The 23628-nt window shown below is 40.8% G+C and overlaps 1 protein-coding gene across 1 annotated transcript in view; it reads right to left on the reverse strand.

The window, feature by feature from the left end:
• Positions 1 to 156: 156 nt before the first annotated feature.
• AKAP9 (A-kinase anchoring protein 9) overlaps positions 157 to 23628 on the reverse strand; it is a 175705-nt gene continuing 152233 nt past the window's right edge. Inside the window, 12 exon segments of the mRNA XM_078151794.1 lie at positions 157 to 716; positions 3639 to 3778; positions 4626 to 4776; positions 5814 to 5899; positions 8418 to 8650; positions 12928 to 13128; positions 16548 to 16730; positions 17457 to 17565; positions 17964 to 18178; positions 18424 to 19092; positions 20519 to 20669; positions 22048 to 22267. Coding sequence (XP_078007920.1) covers positions 670 to 716; positions 3639 to 3778; positions 4626 to 4776; positions 5814 to 5899; positions 8418 to 8650; positions 12928 to 13128; positions 16548 to 16730; positions 17457 to 17565; positions 17964 to 18178; positions 18424 to 19092; positions 20519 to 20669; positions 22048 to 22267 — 2405 coding nt within the window. The 3' untranslated portion in view covers positions 157 to 669.

Consider the following 23628-nt stretch of genomic DNA (forward strand, 5'->3'; position numbering starts at 1 on the left):
TTGGCTCCACCTAGTTCAGTAAGATTAGCGCTTTCCAGCTTGTCCATTCAAATCCTATACAGACTACTTGAAGTAAATAAATAATGAGGTGGCTGGATGAGAGTCAAAGTCACTGTCTTTTAAATCAGTTAAGTAGCTTAAAAAACACACCAGTGATTAAAATGAAGTTGTTGTTTTTTTATTTCAGTACTTTGACAAAATACCCCCATAAAATTCAAAACGTCTACCATTACAAAAATAGGTCTCTACAAGTGCAATTTTCTGTCTGCACTGCCAGTAGCAAATATATTAGGACAGAATCATGTAACTTCAGTAGTCTTGCAATAAAAGTACAGGACACTTCAAGCTACACATTCATCAGCAATTATATGCAAAAGTTTCATCTCTTTATCCCTTTGATAAATACACAAGTCTTCCATAAGTTAATCATTTAAATTAGCATTCCACAAATATACATGTAATTTAGTGACTGTGGTGTGTGAACACACAATGCTTATATACATAAATTCCAGTTTGCTTAGATGTGTTGGCAAGGGAATTGTATACAATCGTAGAGCTGTGTTCATGTTGGTCCCATTAAATATACACAATACAAAAGCACAGAAGATGCATCAATTTACAAAAGGCAGTTATTTAAAGTCACTACAACTGACGATGCTGTTCAAGGGATTATCTTCTCATGCCAGCATGGAACTGAGTGTATGAAGTTGTTGACCCTGAGAAAGAAGAAGAAAAGAAAAAAGCCGATTGGAAAAACTGGAAGCCAAGAGTTCAGCAGTCTCAAAGTATACAACACAAAGAGCTGGGTTCAAGGGCTCAGGCTTTACCCCTCCACCACCTCGGCCCTCACCGGGCCCTTGTGAGGACCAGTTACAGCCCTTGGTGAGCCTTCAAAGCACTCGGTGCTAGCTGTTACTTTCGCTGAGATCCCATCTCCTCAAACGCTAGTGCTTCTGTGATGCTTTCAGGTTTGCTCCTCACAAGCATCCTGGGAGGCAAGTGCTGTTACCCTCATGTCACAGATGGGGAAATGGAGGTGCAGAGGTTCAGTGACCTGCCCAGGGCCCCACAGCTAGTAAGCCTCTAAGGGTGGATTCAAACTCAAGATTTCCTGACTTCGGTGCTCTAGACACTGCATCACCTGCCTGGTTTAGAATGCTAGGCTCGGAGTCAGGAAGTCCTGGGTTCACATAACCTTGACCATCTGGCAGGGAACCTGATCTCTCGATTTATCTATTAAGTCTCACAGGGATGGAGATCTGCTTTAGCAGAGGGGGTTTCCATAGGAGTTTTACACACTGACAAAAATCAGACCTTTAATAATCCACATAATGAAATATCAGTGTTACTCGTACATATGTTTAAAAAGAACAAAGATTTGTCAGAGGTAGGATTTCTGCTTTCTAGGAACTTTTAATAAAGGCAAATAACTTGATACAGACCCAGAAAATAGTAAAGGAGCAGATATCCCCAGGAGGTGTATTTTCCAAACTTAAGGGTAGAAAAAATTTGTTTTACTTTGGTAAATTCCCCATTTCTCTAGTTGGTAAGGTTGAGGCAGCAACGAACCGAAAGGAGCCTGGGGAGATGGGGACCTTTGCAACAGCGGCCCCTTGAATAGCAACTTCTGACACTCTCCTTCCTCAGCTTCAGGGACGCCCACTCACCACCCCCATATTGCTTCGAAAGGCTCCTCATTCTTTTCCTGACCCGGGTCCTCTTCCCCCTCCACATCAGGGACTCTTAACCTTGGGGCAGTACAGTTTCTTTGGTATCTTATGTATTGTGTTTTATGTGTTCGCAGGATTATTCTGAGAAGGCTTGTTCATGTCTACCACCACTTTGACAGCCACCTCTCAGACTGGGCCCTGACCCTTTCCCCAAAGACAGCTTGCCCGTAGGACACCTCCATCTGAATACCATACTGGTACTCACCAGTCCTCACGTCCAACACCAGGCCAACTGCTGTCCTCTTCTCACTTCACCATTTACTCTTTGCCCACACTGTTCCTCATTTCTGCAAAGTGCTACCTTCCCCTCTGACTGGGTTTCTATCCACCCTTTTTTTTTTTTTAAAAGGTAATTGGGGTTAAGTGACTTGCCCAGGGTCACACAGCTAGTAAGTGTCAAGGGTTTGGTCTGAGGCTGGATTTGAACTCAGGTCCTTCTGACTTCAGCACCAGTGCTCTATCCACTGTGCCACCTAGCTGCCCCTCTATTCATCCTTTAAAGTACAATTCAAATGTCACCTTTTCAGGAAACCTTTCCTGAATCTTCTGGCTAGTGACCAGAATTTTGCCAGAGAGTCTCAGCACTTTGGTTTGTACTTCTGTAATGTGTCATGTTGTATGTGTGTTTGGGTGTACAGCTCTGTAATTACATGTGCTGCGGCCTCATTCCCATCTCAGACTGTAACTGCTTTGGGGGGCAGGGACCGTCTTTTTGTCTCTTCACTGTCTAGTACAGTGACAGTCTCCTTTAGAAATGTTTTCTGATGCATATCAAGTGAAAGAGAGGGCAAGCTTACAGGGATGGAACAAGAAGAAAAGAAGAGATGGGAGGAAAGAAAAAAAGGAATAAAGAAGAAGCAGCTTCTGCCAGAGTGCAAGGACGTGAAGAAGATGGACTATGGCTGTTCTGGACCCTGCTATGATGGGGCAATAGTAATCAATGTTTAAAGAACACTTGAAGATCTGCTACGTCTCATTTTATGTGAGGTTGGGGCTATCGTCACCTCATTTTATGATGAGCAAACCGTGGATGAGAAGAGGGTCCAGTGGCTGGCCCAGGATCCCACATCAGGAGGAGTCCAAGTCTTCCTGACCTCAAATATGGTGTTCACCACACCTGGCATCTCCAAACTTTTACAGTGATGCGCCCCATTGGTAAAAATGTCTGAGCACACCAGCGCCTGTGTGTACTTACTAACTTATAATTTATATTCCCGTAGTTAGAGGCAGCGTGGTCTAGTAGATAAGAGAGTTGTCTCAGAGCTGGGAGGCCGTTACTCCAGGCCCTGCCTTGGACATACACGGGAAGGGGAAGATGTAACACATCTCCCTACCCTCTGGCCTGCCTTGGGGACCAGTGCCCTACCCTAAGCTGCATGTACACACATATTCAAATTCTGGGGTGTACATATTAATACTTTATAACTGAAATTCACATATTTCAAATTACATTCTATATAAGTAATTTATTTTCCTTTTTCTTTTTAGGCAGTTGGGGTTAAGTGACTTGCCCAGGGTCACACAGCTAGTAAGTGTCCACCTAGCTGCCCCCTCATTCTTTTCTTTTTGTCCTTCATAGATTGGAGTTCCACTGCCAAGAGTTATTCTAGTTCTTCTCTAAATTTAAGCAGCATGCAGGAAGAGCTGGGGCACTGGCCTTGGAATCCAGAAGCCCTGGGTTCACCCCCCACCTCAGTCATTAGCTCTGTGGCCCCTGGGCAAGTCACCCAACTACACTGGGCCTCCATTCCCTCATGTCTGAGGTGAGCGGGGCTGGACTCTTAGGACCTCTAAGGTCTCTTCTGCAGCTGAACTCACGATAGTATGAATGAGGCTCTCCTAGGTTTTGGTCAAAAAGTCTGCCAATTACATGGACACTCTGCTGTTAGAAGAGTCAGCTGAGTATACCTGACTGTACATTTCCAAGTCTCCTCTGCAGTGCTTCTAAGCGACTGATATAATCTGTCAGTGCTCGGTCGGGATCATAATTCTGAAGCTGAGAACATGCGAGGGATCCAGGATTTAGGTCAGTGGTGGGGCCTTGGTACCTGTGGGATAAGATCCAGAACAAAGGCCTAGATATTATACGAACAGTAATGTGGGAAATTGTAAAAAAAATATTTTGGAAGGTAATCAAAGCCGCCAGGAGGCTGGCCGCTGTCCTGCTATCCCCCCCCCCCCAAAGACATACAACAGAAACAGGGCCCTCCCACACTGATTTTAAAAGGCTGATTCAAAAGGAACATGTAAATATTTCTTTCACGTTCATGCTTCCTTATGTTTTCCCGTGTCTTGTCTGTACCTGTAGATCATAAGCTTTTGGTGAGTAGACAACTATCATTGTAGCTTAAAGTCTACAGACAGCGCTGCACTGTTGGGCCCAATAAATGAAACCAGCTGGCTCAGTGACCTTTTTTTTTTGGGGGGGGTGGGGAGGGAGGTACCAGAGGCTAAACCCCAGCAGTAAGTCTCCTGAGTTTGGTGTGCCACAAATTACCTGGGTCAGTTCAGTTACTACCTGAGAGTCTTTCTATCTTGGCAGAATCTGCCAAAGCCTGTGCTTTCTGTGGCCTAACCTTGGAGAACCTGGGCACCCCTACATGAAGATGAGGAAGGAAGCGGCGATCATGTTACTCAGACAAATCGCTGCTTCTGACAGCCAGCAGACGGAATAGCTAAGGTGCTTGAAGAAGCACAAATGACAACGATGAAAGGGAATTTGCCTTTCAATGTATGGGAGGAAACAAGTGAAGAGAAACACGGAGCTGTGGCTTTTCAAGACAACAGTAAACAGACTTGCCTGAAAAGCAGTATTTTTGCCAAGTCCTGTTATCAGCCTTTTCTGTTCAAGATGAATAAACTTACTATTTGGGGCAGATTTTATCATCGTCTTACCTGTGCTGAAAGTGTAAAGGAGACCTGGGGCAGTCCAAATCAGACCGTGACCGGTAGGAGGAATGTCTCTGTTCTCCACACAGCTCCAGCCCACCAGGAGAAGGATAAAATGGATCACTTTTTTCTGTGCCTAAAGTGACCCAAAACGTACCTTGTATAGAAAAGAAATACCTCTTTTAAAAATCCCATAGGACTGCCAAGGCTAACACTATGCTTAATCATGATGGAGAAATCTCTTTCCTATTTCCATTTATGAATGGAGGGAAGCAGTGGCAAGAAGGATTGTTTGGCCTTCCAACGCACTCTTCACACTGAGATACAAGCGCTCCCCACTCCTAACTGAGAACTTGGCTTTGTTGCTTGCTGAGGATCAGAGACCAGAGGGTCCCACACTTTGGGAGCTCACCCATCATCTGGTCCACCCAGTTTTTATGCAGATAACGACATCTTCCTGGAGTGGCAGAGTTAAGTCGATGCTATGGACAGGACCAGGCCCCCCTACCCGGGTTCCTGACTCCCAGGGCCTCGCTACATGGCTTTCCAGCGCTTTTATGCTGGAGGTAAATTCCATTGCTTCACACTGAGTGATGCAGACTTTCAGCCCGAGGTAAGCTGTCTTTTTAAAGTCTGCTGCCTTTTCACTCCTTCTTACTCAGTATTTCAAGGGATAATGAAGATTCTGGGTCAGAAGTCTCCTTTCTAGGTGCAAGGAGTGATTTGGGGGTCATCATGAATATTAAACAAGAAATATGGACTGGTGTCAGTAAGCAACTTCTACACAAAGTGCAGACGAGTATTCAACTGTACAATCCGTGGACACTGCCTTAAAAGAGGCCAGCAGGCCAAAAAGGGGACACAAACTGTCCGCAGGTCTCCAGGTCAGGTCCACTTCCGGACACTGAGCTGACTTCTGGCCATCGCTCCCAGTGATGCTCCCTGTAGCCAGGAGAAACAAGCCCCAAAGAACCCTTTGTGGGCTCAGGAGATGGTGGGCACATCAGTTCCTCCTTTCCTGTCTTGTTTGTGCAGTGCTCTGCACCCTAGCTAGCCTTTTCTCCTGACAAAACCTCTGCTGCAAGTTTCAAAAACTGTCTGAAGACATTCGTCAGATTTGTGCTGCTTTACTTAGTTTCATAAAACAGTAATCTGAAAGAACCACAAGGAAGCTTGGTTTTGTTTTATTTTTACCTGGATTCTGTCCAAAGCCATCCCTATTAATATTAATGGAACAAGAGCCTGTTACCCGATGCCATCTGCGAACCAGGAACTTCATTCTAAAAAAGTCAGAAAAAAATTAAATACAAAATGTCATTACACAGCCAAAGACCAGAGACAAGTTAGCTTAAAATCAAACTTAGTATACAAAAATTTAAAATCACACACAAAATAAGTTTCAGTATAATTATACATTATTGTAGCCTTTACTTTATATGCACATATGTTCACTGGCTTATTACGCAAGTCTTCACAAAGGGACAAAAGAGGGGCCTGGATCACGGGCACCTGTCCTCCACAGGTAGTGTCTCTACCGCCCCCATTATCTGCCACCCTTTCTCCATGAGCAGAAAAAAAGGTTTTTTGTTCTTGTTTTTCTACGTGTTATGCCTGGAAAATAGATAAGAGTGAAGAAGGAGCTCAGGGAAAGAGAAGAAAAATGGGAAATAAGTAGTACAGGTTAGAGGAAATGCGAAGAAGAAAGGAGAAACGATGACGAGAACAAGCCGGAAAATAATAAGAGAAAAGAGAACAGACCACAAAGGGGAATCAAAGAGGCAAAGTGAAAACAGGCTTCATTTGGAGGTGTGGGCCCTCATTCAAATGTCCCCAAGGGTCACTGACAGTCACTGCTCACCAAGAAGCCAACGCTGAGAAGGTGGCACTCCTCTGGCCCAGGGGAGCAGCCAGTGGGGAGGGGTGGGGCAGGGGAGCTCTTCATTTACCTTCAGGGTAACTAGTCTCACTCTTACTTCTGCAGCAATGAGTCATTCCCAAATGTGCACATTAATCTGCTGGCCACTAACCTGCCTGAGGGCAATGACCTGCCCCTGCTCTGAGTCTAGGAAACAGCACCACACTGGTCTAGAAATGAAGGAGTCAGGACACACACACAGACAGATAAGAGGCATAAAATACGACAATTGAAGCAATTTGTGTTTATGTCATTGGAAAAAAAACAGGTTCGAGAGCTAATTAAGAGGGCTGGGTGCCAGTCCCCACTGGGTCACCAGGACAAAGGCAAATGACTTCAACTTTCTGGGCTCCATTTTCATCAATTACAAGACAAGAGGGTTGGACTAGTGAAAGTCCCTTTCATCCTTAATAGACTATGGAGCTGAATCAAATATAAAAGTCAATCTGAAGAAGCTAGTATTCTGTTTAATAATGTTTTTAAAGTCATAGAAATTTAGAGAAAAAGCTTCCATTTTATACAGAGCAGGAAGCTGAGACCCCCAGAGGTTGTCTTGTCCAGCTGGGCCTAGACATAGGTATCCTTAATCCTATTCCAAACCTCTTTCTATATAAGGGGCAGCTAGGTGGCGCAGTGGATAGAGCACTGGTCCTGAAGTCAGGAGGACCTGAGTTCAAATCCGGCCTCAGACCAAACACTTGACGTGTACTAGCTGTGTGACCTTGGGCAAGTCACTTAACCCCAACTGCCTCACTAAAAAAAAAAAACACCAAACCCCCCCCCCAAACAAACTTCTTTCTATTATAGCTCTCTTTTTTTGTTAAATTCAAGGTAACTTTATTACCTTTAAAGAAATGACAGAGGGGAGACTACAAAGCAATAAAGAAAGTTTAATGGGAGTAAAGGCCCTTCAAGAAACCGCTTGGCCCTGGGGAAAGCTAGCTTGTAAACACTGGGAGTGGGTGGGAAGGGAGAGGGAGGAAGGAAAGGGTGAGTAGAATGGATGGCCAAGCAGATGATTCTCATGCATGAGTCACAAGGAACCCGAACTAGACTTGGGAAGGTCTTAGCTAAAAAGGGGCTCAAAGGAGCAAAGCTTTCTTATCTAAAGCTCCAAATCTCTGTTAGTCACTGTGAGACTTTAATGTCTGTCCCAAGGGAAGCTGTGATTAGCGATGGATGCTGGTCTGGGCTGCTTGGTGGGCACCTCTCTACGCGTCTCATGAAATATGCAGCTTGTTTGCTTCTCTTCTCTTATGAGAAGCATCATGCCGTGCTGGACAGAGAGCCGGCTTGGGGTGTGGAAGCCTGGCTTCAAGCCCTGCCCCTGAAACATACCAGACAAAGCCTTTGGCCTCTTGGGGTCTGCAGGCACTTCTCTAAGGCTAGGTTCCAAAGAAGGTGCAGATCTGTAGGGGGGCAAGGAGTTGCCCATTGGGAGGTCACTGTTTCATTTCAGTCTTAATAACAGCACGAGCATGACAGCTTGGGGCAGAAGAGGGCAGGAGAACGCAGGATGGAGATCACATGGAATACTGGTGGGCTATGGCTAGATTATTAGGGGTTCTGAACATTAGGGTCAGGATCACAGGATTGGCAAAAAACCAAAAAAATAAAAATCATCTAGTTCATGATGTTATTTAACAAGGAGACTATATCTAGGGGGAAAAAACAATCTATACTGGATTAACCACAAGAACCAGTGGGAGGCAACTACTAGACAGGCAGAAAAACCAGGAAGAAACAAGTATCCCAATGTTAGGGGTGGCAAGTGTTACGACAATGAGCGAGTATGGACAGCAAAGAAAAGGAGATACTTATTTCTAAATGCTTCAACTTTCAGACAGACGATGCAGTTTTTTTTTTCTTTTGAAGTACTTTACCTTGAAATTGCAATAGACACTCTAACGGCCGACCGAAACCTGGTGAAACCTTTGGACTGGTTTGTGATGGCTGCTAGGTCGGTGCAGGAGGGCTGCCCTCCCATTCGTGCAATGAGGGCCAGAGTGGCATCTTCACACTCTTGGAACCCGCCGAGTAAGAGCAGCAGGTAGTTCTTCTGATAGATGAGAGCTTTCCGAAAACTTTCCGCTCTCAAGTATTTACCATAAACTCTCTAAATTTAAAGAAGGAAGGAGAAGGAAAAAGTATTAATGAATCACGTAAAACATTCCTGTAAATTGCTGTTACAGAGTGGAGAAAGAAGCTTACAATCTAATGGTGGGGAGAGAGGGCTGACCTTGAAAACAGGAGGGACCTGTGTTTGACTGTGCCCTCCCAGGCATACTAGCTGTGTGACCACTGTCGTCCCCTAAGCCTGAGCTAACTGATCTCTAAAATGGGGAGGACACGACCTACAGCACTAACTTGGAAGGCTGTCATGCGGATCAAATGGGACAGGGCATAAACTCGAAGACAAATCTGAGGAGACAGTCATCACTTCTTACTGTGCAAGCTGAAGGAAAGCTGGCCTCTGCAAGTGAGAGGAGGAGGAGAACATGGGATAGAGATCACAACGAACATCAAAGGAGAAACAGCTGGACAGGTGGGTGATGGCTAGATGATGAAGGGCTCTGAAGACTACAATCAGGATTTTATGGTTTATTTGTCGGCAAGAGGCAATCACTATGGGCTTTTGAGTAGGTGAGGGTCACGATCAGAGTGGTGCTCTGGCAAGAGTGTGAAGGGGGGATGGGAGATAGAATAAGGGAGGTGATGTACAGAGGGAAGAGAACAGGGCCAAGGACAGAACACCTAGGGGGTCATGCAGGTTTAAGAAATAAATAGAAAGTGGATGGGGCTCTGGGAAAGGAGACTGAGAAGGAAGGTAATTTAACAGCTGATTAGTAAGATGCTTTCTGAGAATGCAATTTGGATTTCTAGGACCAGTGCTGAAATAGAGAAATGGTGGGCTCCTGAATAGGAATGCAGAAGGCCTTAGAAAGGACTGGCAAAAATGTATCTGCTAGGAGTGTCTTGCAAATCTAATCAAAAGGGCTTTAAACTGAAAAGGAAAGGGGAATGAGAAAATCATCCAGATATGTGTATTAAGCTAGACAGAAAAGAGCTACAGGGAAGGAAGAAAAATAGCAGATAAGGAGCCAGCAATGAATCCTATGGCCTCAGACATCTACCACTACTTCACAAATTACTGGTAACCAGCAAAGTGAACTAGAAATCCTGATGCAAAGAAGTAACTCTGATGCCAAAGGTATTACTGAAATGTAGGGGGACAGGAGCCATGACTAGTCTATGACTCTGAATAACACCTACCTTAGTCAAAAAGAATACAAGGGTAGAGGAGAGGATGAGGGATGGAATATCACTGTATATCAAGAAGGTGTATTCTGTGAGGAAATCCAGGACCCAGAGGTGGGGGAAGCATAGTACAGTACAGAGCTTTGGGTAAAAATGGCAAACAGAAACAAACTAAACAGAAGTGATATTGTCACTGGAGTAAGCTATAGACCAGTGCTTCTTGAACTGTGGGTCACAACCCCATATGGGGTTGTGAAAAATTTGGCAGCAGTCAAAGGTTTCTGAACACACAATGACCAAAAATTAATTAAAAATCAAACACATGGTGTTGCATGGCACTTCACTGCAGCCTTGATTCTGAATACAGAGCATGCACATTTGCACTGCACGTGCCCTGAGGCCACGCAATCATGGGGAAGTCAGCCACAGTAAACATGAGAAACTCTCAGGAATGAAATTCTTAAGACAAAGAGAAACAATTCTGACAAGAAAAGAGAAAGTTCCTAAAGAGATTATCTATGTGGTTTGCTAAGAATTTATTTGCCAAATGAAATTTTTAAAAAGGCAGAAACAGAAGGTGGAAGCAAAGATACTCAACAGAGAATGAATACAAATCATTATCATCCACAGCATCAGAATTGTTAAAACTCATAGGAAAAACTAAGGATTTTTTTTTTACAGATATAATGAAAGAAAAGAGGATGTTCAAAGGGATAGGACAACTACCTGGGGTAAGTAGAATGACGATGATGGATGTTCAACTCATATTCTGTGTTTGTTTTTGCTGCCAAGGAAAATGATCTTTGGATTGGACAGGAAAGAACAAAAATAGCTGATGGGAAGTTGAAATCCAAGTCAAGTCAGGCTACTAGTAAGAGAACACTTTCAACCCCTTGATGAGTTCAAGTCTCTGGTCCTGGAACAAACTATACATTCCAGAGTACTGAAGCAACTGATGGAGGTGATTCCTGAGCCACTGTTGGGAGAGGTCTGAAAGAATGTGTAGAATGGGCGAGGTATGTTTACATCTGTCTCTCTAGCACCTGGCAGTGCCCGATACATGAAAGACCTTTAACAAATGCTTGTCGATTGAATGACTAGAGGAGGGCAAATGTACCAATTTTCACAAAGGGGAAGAGAAAAGGATCTGCAAACTACTGACCAGTTAACATTAATTCTTGGCAAAATTCTAGATGAGATTATTGAAATGACAGTTAGTGGACATATAGAAAAGGAATCTGTGATCACAAACAATTCAGCTTGGTTCCCTCAAGATCAGGGATGCCGCGCTAATCTAACTTCCTTTTTCTGATGTGGTTCCTAGACTAGTAAACCAAGGGAATGCTGTATCTAGATTTTTAGCAAAGCACTGGACAAAGTCTTGCAATGGTTCTGAGGGAAGAGACAAAGAGATAAAGGTGAGATAACAGCACAGTTAGGCAGACTGAGAACTAGTTGAATGACTAGATAGGCCCCAAAATATTCATTAACAGCTTTGACGTCAACTTAGAAGATCTCTGGTGTAATGTCTTGGGCATTTGTGTTTGGTCTTATTCTTGCTGACATTTTTATCAATGACTTGGATTAAAGGATCAATGGCATGCAGATGACATAAACATAGGAAGGACAGCTAACATTAGACGACAGAATCCTGTCCTCAAGATAGGATCCAAAAATGTCTCAACAAGCTAAAATGTTGGGTTGGTCATAATATAATGGAATTTAATAGGGAAAAAATGTAGAATCCATCATGTGAGTTCAAAAAACAACCTCACAAGTACAAGATGGAGGAAATATGGCTAGAAAGTAGTTGGTCTGAAAAACACATGGAAGTTCCAGTTGCCTGAAAATCTAGTCAGAGTCAACATTGTGATATGGTTGCCAAAAATGCTAATACCATTTTAGGCTACATAAAGAGAGCCATAACATTCCAAGACTAGGAAGGAAATAGTGCCACTGGACGCTGCCCTGGCCACACCAAATCCCAAGGACTGTGTTCCCTTATGGACGCTACATTTTGGTATGGACACTGACCAACGGGAAAGTGTCCAGAGGAGAATGACCAGAATGCTGAGAGACTCTGAGATCATACCATATGGATGCTCCATTTTGGTATGGACATTAACCAATGGGAAAGTGTCCAGAGGAGAATGACCAGAATGCTGAGAGACTTTAAGATCACACCATATGAGGCTTAATCAAAGGAACTGAGAATATTTTGCCCGAAAAAGAGAAGATTTAGGGCACACAAGATGGATATCTTTAAATATCTTTATATACACACACACACACACACACACACACACACACACACACACCCTTTTAAATATCTAAATATCTTTAAATACCTGAAGAGCTATCATGGAAGAGGGGTTGGATTTGTTCTGCTTGGCCACAGAGGGCAGTATTAGAAGCAATGAGTGGAAGTGAATAAAAACCAGTTGGAATTCATTTAAGGAACAACGTCCTAAAAATCAGAGCAATATAAATGCGGAACAGATTCCCCTGGGAAGTAGTGGGTCTCCCCTCATTAGAGGTCTTCAAACAAACACTGATCAGAATAGTTCTCAAGTGTAAAGGCTTATAGAGGATTCTTATTCGACTCTGGGTTACACTAGATGCCTTTTGAGATTCTGTGAGACAGGAAGAGAATGTTAAGACTGCAGTGTCCTAGAAGTCTAAGAAAGGCACCAAGAAGGATGCCCGTTGTTGTAATGACAGTAAAAAACATGTCTTTATTGCACTTCTGAGGTGACAAAGCCCCTTTCATCCAACAAGCCCCGTGAAGGGGGTAATAATGATAAAGAAAGAAAAAGGACATTGGATTTAATGATTAAAAAAAAAAGTTGTTACTGATCTTGGAAAAGGCTTTCTTGAAGGAAGGTAAATAAATAGAAACAGTGTGTATAGACTCCTCTTTGTAGATTTCTGATCACTAAGGGGGGTTTGATATAGGAAGATATCTTAAGGGAGTCCAGGGAGGGTTTTTTGTTTGTTTTTTAATACTGGAGAGACCTGAACATGCTTGCATATCGAAAGGAAGGACTGAGTAGACAGGGAGCAAACGAATAGGATCAAGGGCACTGAGCATTAAAACAGAACAGAACACAACACAACCCTCACACAAACCCCTACCTTTAGAGTGGCATTTTCTGAGCTGGGGTTCAAGTCTTGCAACAAAGCTTCGTTCCTTAGCTCAGCCTTCAGTCTGCATACCTCGGCTTCAGCCCGTCTCAGGGACTTCTGGAGAGCCAGCTTTTCTCTGTTCCAGATTTCCTTCTCAGAAGCTATAACTGCTTCAATGTTAGTACCATGATTGAATGAATGTCGAGAAGACTGTAGAGAGAACAAATCTTATTCACTGACTTTTACCCCTTTTTCTTATATTATGTAGTTTTTTGTTAAATGATTTTTATTATCAGTCTCCTAGGCTTTCCATAAAAATGCCTATTGAATATTTAAGTTATTCACAATGAACAATATATTTAAGGTATTTTTCAAAATGACTTCTTCTCTCTCATTTTTAACATGGGGAGGAGGAAGAAGCAATTTTATAGTATCTCCTACGTACCAGGCAAAGAGCTGAGTTTTATTTTACAAATATCATTTCATTTGATCTTCACAATGACTCTGTGAGCTAGATGCGACCTTCCTCAGGGCAACCATTCATACACCACTCAAAATTTCCAGCCATATCCCAACTACTGGGCCTTTATAATGCTACTAGCTCTTTACTATTATAAATAACACATCTGATATAGTTATAATAAAAAATGAATTCCTCAGGATATATCACCAAGAGAATGCTTGCAGGGCCAAAGGGCAGGATCAGTTTTGTGACTATTATGGCACGCTGCCTAATGGCTCCTAAAACAAAGTGTAACCCTCTGTGCTGCTAGTCATCTAATGGCATACCAGTTTCCTCCCATCCCAGCAAAAACTAAATTTTATAATTTTTATTTACTTTTGCCAACTCAAACATTGTAGGACTTAAAGATTAAAAAGATCTTAATGATCACCTCTTACAGACCCCTCATTTTATGGAGGAAGCTGAATCCCAAAGAAGTCCAATGACTTTCCTGAGGTCATTTTTTGCTGTTGCTGTTTAGTCATTCAGTTGAGTCTGACTCTAGGTGACCCCATGGCCTTTTGTCCGTGGATTTTTTTTTTTGGCAAAGATACTAGAGTGGTTTGCCATTTCCTTCTCTAGTATATCCCCATTTTACAGACGAGGAACTAAGGCGAATAGGGGTTAAGAGACTTGCTGGATTTGATCTGAGGCTGGATTTGAACTCAAATCTTTCTCTGCAAGCCTGGTGCTCTATCCATGTCTCTGCCTGCAAATCTAGGGCTCTTTGCCCTATGTCATAGGAAGGTATCCCAGAAATGTGTCAATTTGCTTTTCTTTGCCTAATAGTGAAATTTTTCAATCTTTCAATGTTAGTTTACAATTTGTTTCCTCTTTTGCAAAATATCCATTCATATCCTTGACCAAAATTTGACTCTTGTGCATTTTTATCCTCCATTAAGTCATACTCCAAAAACATACCTTTATCATATAGTTACGGCTAATCATTGTATGTTTCTGAGAGTTATTTTTATGTAATCAAATAAATCCACCATAACCAAATGTGACCTCATCAATTTGTACATTTCTTCTGTGGATTCAGATCTCGGCACATCTAAATGCCCATCTTCTCTAATTCTTAGCCATATCCTTCATGAGTTTGCCACAATGAGTGAGCTGGGGGCTTCTCCTCTTCCTTGACGTTGTGAGGATACAGGGAGAACACCCAGGTCTTCCACTGGTTACTCCTCACAGGAGAAACCCATCTTCTTTCCTGATGATAAATTTTCCTAATGAGAGCCTTAATTCCAGTTCTTCTTTGTTATATCTTTGCAGCTTGTCTCACATCCAACATATATCTTTCCCTTGCCCTCGGTTTTACTAATTTTTAAATTCTCCAGAGACTGCAGTGTTCCATGACTCACAGTTACACTACAACACTGTAGAATATCAGCATTAAAAGATGAGCTTTTATTTATAGGAAGAGTTTGCAATTATGAACAGAACTTTGTAATTTCCTGAAGGCATTCCAGGCCACTTGATTACTTCTGCTTAATTCTGGGCCTAACTCGACAATCATTTGTACTGTCTGCCTAGGAGATCGACTGGTTGATCTATTGATCTATTCATCCAACTCTCTACTGATCTGTATTTATCTACCTATAGACAGATATAGATAGATACAGAAAGGCTGAAAGACAGGTAAGACAGAGAGCTCTTCAGGTTGTCCATTTAACTGCACGTGACAAGGCCATTTTTCATCAACTTGATCTTTCCCGTGTGGACTCTTGAGTGGTTGTACATCTCTTCCAGGAGGCTCTGCCATGTTCCACTTCTTGATGCAGCCAGCACAAGGTCATCTGCAAGGAGGAGTACCTGAAAGACTTCGCCATCCTAGGGAATCCCTCTTCAACTGTGATGGTAAATACACAACCTGCTGTGTAAATACACAACCCTCTCCCCCCCCCCCCGCCCTTAAGTTCTGCTCTCTCTCTCTGCCTTGGAGTTGTGTTGTCTCTTGCATGAATCTCTTCCATGGGTGCTTTGTCCAGTCCAGCTGCTGCTGGCCCTGCCTTTGTTCTTTTTAGTCTCATTTCTACCCTCTCGATTAGGACACTCGATTAGACATTAGATGTGTCTCTACTTTCCTTGATGCAGAAAGCAGTTTGCTACAACAATCTTTGCAGATCTTTTCCATTTTTCTTCTGTTGGTTGTCTGTGCTCTTTTTCATCCTTAAAAATCCTTGGCGTTATTTTGCTTAGTTGGATCCCTTGCGAAGCTTTATTGAAAGTTGGTTCCACCCTTCACTGCTTATATACACCTCATAACCATCTGAAGTGACTCTCCAAATCTTGGGAGGTTTTCTAGCATGTACTAGACAGGTGCTCCCAGAAAAACCAACAGGCCTCTAATATTTGTCAGGTTGACTTTTCAATTCTTGTCTTTGATTAAAATATCACTGTAGGTACTAATATTTTATTTTCCTGGTTTGTTTTCATTAAAAAACCAATTTTCACTAAAATTTACAAGCTACTTTGTTTAGGAGCTTCATTTTATTCTTATGTGTGATAAAAGTATCAGTTTATACAGTGTATGTATGCTAAGGAAGAAGAAAGAGTATTGGCCTAGGTTCCTTCCAGGCCTGCCTCTACCACATACTACATTGCCTATAGGCAAATCAAGCCAACCAATTCTTATTTAAGTGCTTACTACGGTGCTATAGTAAGCCCTGGAAAACAAATATAAGCAGGAAAAAAAGATAATTCCTGCCCTCAAGGAGCTTATGTTTTAATGGGGGAAGATAACAACATAAAGGAAGCTGAAAAGAAGGTAGTCAAGATACCCTTTGCTGGAGGATGGTTAGAGAAAGTACAGTGGAGATAAGTCGGCAGTACATGCAGCCTGGAGAACAATGAAGACCTGGTTGACCTGGGTCTCCTCCTTAAAATGGAGGTTCTGGGAGGAACCAGCCAGATACCGCTTTCATACTATAAATTACAGAGATAGTGACAATCTAAAGAAGTTCCTAAACTAATGAAATCACATATCTGGACCTCTTCCTCTCCAAAAAAAAAAATTGTACCTGTATGATGTAGGAAGACAAAGATTAAGGCTCACAATATACTATCAGAAAACACAACTTGCAATGTTTCTAAATAAATAAATAAACACTGACAAAAGACATACATAGTCTCCACAAGGTCCTGCCTGTCGAAACCACCTGATCTCTTCTTCCAGCTTCATGACCACATTTCTCAAATCATTCTTTTCCTCAGTCAGCCGGCTGATATGTCCTGTCAGCTCAGCATTTTGTCTCAGTAATCTTTCAGTCAATGAGCTACAGGGAATGCCTGGTGATACCAAAGTGGGCTAGAAAAGAAAAAAAGTGACACGAAATCAGATCAACAAAATTTTAAAATAGTAACACAAATACAATGCGTGGTCATATTCTTGGGAGCAGTTTAAAGTCTTACTGCAGTCCAGGATATTCCATAAACAAGGAAACTACTGTATTCTGTGAAAGAGAAGGACAGATTGTGCAATGTAAAGTTCCATATAGGGAGAAGGTACTTGCTCTCAATTATCCATATTCATGAAGAAGAGAGAGAATAAATGAACTTCAGATCATTCTAAACCTTAGCCACTAGTTTCTTTCGTCATTATTCCAAACTAAACTTTTTAAATGATTCAATAATAAATAACAAAACAGATGGCTTTAAGTTTCACCTCCATTCTCTTCACATGCTCACTATTAAGTCATCAAAAAAATCCCCCAAAGCTATCCTAGTAGGAAAGCAAAGGATGAGAAGCAAAGATTCAAGGGGCCAAGCATAAAGTCCATTCTCTGCTCAATGTGAATGGCCGTAGAATTGTTCTGTTTTGTACAGTGAATGAAAAGGGAAGTTACATAAAGACAACTACCACTAGCTGGCTCACTGTTTGTTAGAAGAAACACTGAGAGGTAATATATTCAAAAACACATCAACAGGTAAAAGCTTTCAGGGATGGATTACACTACAACTTTCAAAAGGTTCCTAAAATTTTCTGACAAAACTAAAATCCATATGGCTTTATACATGGCTAAAAATTTCTTACCTCCTCTTGCTGGGATAATCCAGCAAACTTTTGTAATTGTAAAAGAACATGATCAATATTTTTCTGGACCCAAGTAAAATCTTCATCATCTGCTGGTTCAAACTGTAACCTGAATGAAAAAAAAAACCCTCATTGTTTAATTCTACTAATTTGGTGTGTTAAACTCTGTAGATGCGACAATCAAAACTAAAACTCTTCTTTACATAGTACTCTCTTCTCACACTTTTCCTCTAGACTAAAGCTTTACATAATTTATTTTTAATTGTACTACATTTCTTAACCTTAAAAGCCTAAATAAATGTCAGATTTTATTAAAGGAGAGTTTGGGAAAAAAATACAAGCTTAATAAAACAGTTCTTTTTTGGACAAGTAAAAACTATTTCACTATTCAGATATGACAACGTAAAAATGGTGAATTTCACATTGGTTGGATCTTACTAAGCAACAGTATCTGACATTATCTGGTGTACACATCCCTTCTTGGAAAGTCAAGAAGGTTTCTCGCACCTGCTGGCGGCTTTGTGGGCCAGCTGCTGGAGTTTCGATGATATGAGCTGCAGTTTTTGTCTAACACTCTCTAGCTCATGGGTATCCTCAGCTGTTCCACCCCCATTCATCTCAATCAGTGGGGGATAACTTGATTCTTTTTTCTCACTTCCTTCAATTTTCTGCTGGAGGACCCAATTTCTTGTTCGATCACTGGATGAGTCCCAAGTGGTTGGCTGACAAAAGGACCAAGAAGATAATAATTAATTACTATACATCACCTAAGTTTTTTTCTTAAGTAAATACAAAAGCAATTTCCCGCCACTTTAAATAAAGCTGTAATTAAGAATTTAAATAGCTTGACCTCAATGGCTTCACTATTTTCAGATGTTATACAGCATCTAATCCAATACATTTTATGACCACAGAACTACATAAACATTCCATTCAAAATACAGTTATAAAAAATGAAAATCTATACCTCATTGAGATTCTGATATGATACTCTTCCAGTTTCAAATTTTTCTTCCTTCTCTCGTTCTTGCTTCTGAAGCTCCTGTATAATTTCTTGTGATCTCTTCCTTTCAAGTTCTAATTTATAAATGTGTTGTCTTTTCTCTTCCAGCTGCCAACGGAGGTCTTCCATTTTTGACTGCAGTTCCTGTATCTTTTTTAGTCCCTCAGTGTTGGCCTGTTGTTCCGTGAGCAATGTCTTCCTGTGGATTTGCCTATCTTTTTCCACCTGCTGTCTCATTTGCAAAGAGTCCAGTTTATATTTTTCAATTGCACTGACCAGCTCTACTATGCGGTTGTGCTTTTCATACAGTTGTTTCTGCAGATCTTTGAGCACGTCTTCCCCTGATGCAGATGCCTTATCCTGTTCATGGTCATCGTGACCCTGAAGCTGTGCATGTAATTCTCTTTCCCTTTCAAGAGTCTCTTGCATTTCCAGGACTCGAATTTTCTCTGATTCAAGCAGTCCTTGAAGCTCTGACTTTTGGCTTCGCTCTTCCGATATCTGGGCATCATACAGAGTTCCCTGGGACACTATTTTCTGTTGCAAATCACTCAGGAGCTGTTTCTGTTGTTCCAAAAGTTGATTTAACTGAACATTCCTTTGTTTCTGACCTTCCAGTGAATACTTTAGATCCTTGTATATAATAAAATAAAATGAAGGAACATGGTACTATTACTAACCAATTTCTGAAACAAACCAATTCTCATACTAACACATCTTTTTTAGGATACTGTGATCAGTGTTAATCCTGACAATGCAACAATTGGGAATTAAAGGTTAAAATGATTCACCCCATGGAGCTAATAAATCATTTTTCAAAGTCAAAGAATATAAGATAAAAAACTTGGTGGGACAGAATTCTTTTGAGGATATTATTTTTATCCTTCTAAAGAGGAGGAAACATGAAGTGGATATGAACACATACCTTTCCCCCCCTAAAAATGGAACGGAAAAGCATTTATTAAGGGCTTGCCATATGCCACGCTCTGCGCTAAGTGCTGGGAATGTGAACAGAAGAGTGCTAGTGCTCGCTCTCCAGGGCTCACATTTGGATTGGGAGGGAGGACACATCAAGGAGGTTCAGCTTCAGGGTGGATCTTTACGCACAGTGGCAGGGCTAATGTCTCAGGGTCCTTTGGCAATCAGAATCCTGGCGGGCAGGGTTTGGGCCAGCCCCACTGGAACATGGTCCCATGGCTGTGCAACTGGCTCTGCCTTTCCAGTGCTAGGTATGATGGTCTCTCACACGCTTCTAAATAAGTATACTCGAACTTTGTATTACTAATATAATTTTCATTTCCCTTTTTTAGTGAGAGATATGAATGAATATACTAAGACTATCTTAGTGTATCAAGGTAGTGCAGTTTCTATTTTCGGACTGGACATGATAAACAGGGCTGATTATTTTCAATGAGTAGCAATGTACTACTCAGCCATCTGAATCATATTATCTCTAATGTAACTTAATTCAAGAATGATAAATCTGTCATGTGACTTATCTGATGTAAAACGAATATGTCTTACTTTTTTTTGATGATATACAGCTTAGATAAAATAATAACATAAGTCAATATATTGGATGCTGCCCAACCTGCTGTGCCCTCACAAAGATAGTTTTAGATGGCATGTTCCAACAAAGCTTCTTACCAAAGCCAAGGAAGCTATACAAGACTACAACAATGTGAAAACAAAGACCACAAAAAAAAATCAGAAGTGAATGTTGCAACATTATAAAGAACAAGCATGGTTTAAAAGACGAGATAGAAGAAAAGACTCCCACTCCACTATTTTGCAGAGGTGGGAGGTCCTCAAGTGTGGAACTTTGCACATATTTTCCGACTTTTTCAATGCATTAATCAGCTATACCAATTTTTCCTCTTTTTTTCCTCTTTTAAAAAATACTATTTGCTATGTGAGATGGTTCTCAGGGAGGGAGTGGGTTGCTGTGGGGCTCTATGATAATGTAAAAAAAAAACCAACCCCAAACTACATCAATAAAAACTTATTTTAAAAATGTCTTCTACTGTTCAGGATTACTTAAAGACAAAGGTGGGCACACCTCAAGTTCTTCTCTTTCCCTTTCTTCGCTACGTTCCAACTTGGCTTTTTCCTTCTCCAAAGTCCACTGAAGCTCTCTTGTTTTTTTCTGTTCATTGGCTAATGTATCATTTAACAGATGAATTTTATCTGTTTTTTCTTTGACTTCCATCCTAAAAGAGAAACAGAAACGATCTTTTAAAAACAGTATTTCATGAAGGCATTATACCAAGAAGGAAATGCCTCCTCCACTGCAAAGCTGCATGTTGGACTGGTGCCTACTGTAAAAGCTAAAATATGCACCATTTAATAACGTAATCATATGAAAGATTCTAGAATATTTATAACTCAGGGCTCATTTCAGGTGTGTCACGTTATTCCCCTTCATGCTCTGTGGTCTAGCCAGAGGGTCCTAAGTGTTATTCCTCTCTAATGACCACCCATTTCCCATCCTTACGCTTTTGTGGGGGCCGTTTCCCTTGCCTGGAATGCACTTCCTCCTTATATCTGCTTTGGAGAATCACAACCTTCCTTCCAAGTACAGCTTAGGTGCCTTCTCTGGTCTACCTGGCTGTTAGAATCTCTGCCCTCTTAGTATCTACTCTGTACATATCTTACGTTGAACTACATGTAGACAAGTTGTTTCTCCTGATGGAATGTGAGCTCTTTAAGGGCAGGGGCGATTTTATGTGTACCTCGAGAAGCCAAAACTGTGCCTGGTGCATAACAGACACCTAATAAATACTTATTAAGACTCAAGTTAACCTATTCCAGGAGCAATACTGGTTAACTACTGTCAAGTTATCATTTATTAAGGCAGACAATTAAAAGTGCAATTTACTGCAGTGTAAATACGCGTTTTTTCCTGAATATGGTAAATAACCATTATACAGCTATGTCTTTTCCTACCATTTTTCAAAATAATAAATGTTTTTCTTTAGGGATCCAAACTTCACTGACATTTATAAAAATGCCTATCCTTTGCATAAAATATCACCTTCTAAAAATGTATACATTTGAACTGCTTCCCAGTCATACTAATTAATTCATCTCATAGAGGTCATAATCATCACTTTAAGTTACTTGTTCAAATAAATTACTCAGAATTAAAATAGCTTTCCTAATACCAAACCAATGTTATGAAACTGGGGCTAGAAAACGAGTCCTGGACTCAGGATTAGGAAAAACTATTAACACCGTGTTAGGTGAGACCGCCTACAGAAATTCTATTTCGGCGTGTAATCTTTTCATTTCTTTTTTTTAATAGTGCCTTTCTCAGTACATGGCATCCATCAGCTCTGATGCTCTGCACTGTAAGTCTTCCCAAATGTAATTACAGAAAAACAGTCAAGATTCAGGAAATCATCAAGATTTTTTGTTCCATGTTATTTCCAAATAAGTTCTAGGAAGACAGGGAAAATCTGGCATGTGTAGCATTAGACTTCCACACTGATTAGTGAGGTGATTCTGGGTGCACATCAAGGCCTGCGGAAAGGATGATAACACAAATGCCCACAACCCAGGACGCTGACGTAAGGAAGCCCGGCACACCTGAATGCTTCTAATTCCTTCAGGTGCTTGTGCTGGGCTTTGAGCGTCGTTTCGAGCTCCAGCTTGGCTCGTGTACGCTCGTCCTGGAGCTCGGCAGCTCTCAGTCTCTCAGAATTGAGCTGATCCTGCAGCTCGGCTGCTCTGTCCTTCAGGGCGCTCAGCTCCACCTGCATCTCCAGGAGCTGAGCCTGCTTCTGCTGCACGTTGTGTTCCAACAGTTCTGGAAAGAACACATGAATATCTGTGATACAACTGCTTAATTCCTTTTAAGAATAACTATGTCACAGCATTACTTAATTTATGGGTCTGGTTTCTACTATTTTATTAGCTTTATGCTTTTATTTACACTTTATATTCTGTACCATTTCCAATATTTTATTAGACAGATGTGAAATGATAATGATCTGGGATTACTGGGTGAAATATATTGCTAAACAGTAAGAAAGTTCCCCATGCTACACTGAAACATCATGAAGATTACATAGCTATAATAGAACAAATTTATTAAAAGGAGTCCTAAAATTAATACAAATTAATTTAATAAATACAATATTTCAAATATAAATCATCTTTTAAAGTTTCAAATACTAACATGAATAATACAATCTTTATTTTTTTCCATTCACCTACAAATTTTGTTAGCCCATGCTAACAACCCTCAACCTTGTACTCCATAAATAAGTTGCCATCTATACAAAGTACTTGCATGAATTATCCATTTAACTAATGCTACAATTTTCAGTTTTGGTCGACTATTTCTTTCTTTTCTGTGCAGCGCCATTTTGTAGATAATTTCTGTGAACTTTACTATAATTCGGTAGAAGTTAAATCCAAATCTGTGCTTTTGTTCACGATACTTTCTTTAAAAACAAAAAAACAAAACACATAAAAATTTGTAGCATGACAGTAAAGTTGAAAAGAAAATGTATTTTAAAATCCCTACTTAGTTTAGAATGGAATACTTTAATAAAAATGGTTAGGAAACAAGCAACACTAGCTTTATTGGCTACTAATGCTATATAAAACTCAAATGTATTTATCTATATTTTGGGGAGCAAAATTTGACTTGTGATACATATATACATCTAAGTAATAATATGTCATGCATAATGGGATTTTAATGAACATCAATTACAAACTCCAAAAATAAAATCTGCAGTAATAAAATAATGGTCCATTAAACTTAGGTTTAGATAAAAGGTATCTGTAAAATAAAGCATGAATTTGGCTGTATTATTGAAATCACTTTCATCTCCATTCCTAGTGGCAGATAGACATGGCTCAATATCTTATGAATATAAATTTTATGTCACAATAATGTAGATTCTGTTATCATACTGGACAGGACTGATGGGGCTGGCAAATTATTTTTCAATAAGTGTAAATACAATTTGGGTCAAATTTCACTTTACTCTCTCTGACTTTATCTATGATTCAATTTCGGAAATGCTGAGGCCCACTTTTATAATGATATCAAATACTGAGTGTAGGAAGGGCAACTTGGAGGTGTTATGCTGCTATCTTTGACAAATATTTTTTGGTAGGGGAGGAGATACTGATTTTACCTGAGGTATATATGGA

Source organism: Phascolarctos cinereus, unplaced genomic scaffold (genome assembly GCF_003287225.1).
Source record: "Phascolarctos cinereus isolate Bilbo 61053 unplaced genomic scaffold, phaCin_HiC Scaffold_1;HRSCAF=81, whole genome shotgun sequence".
Classification (NCBI taxonomy): domain Eukaryota; kingdom Metazoa; phylum Chordata; class Mammalia; order Diprotodontia; family Phascolarctidae; genus Phascolarctos; species Phascolarctos cinereus.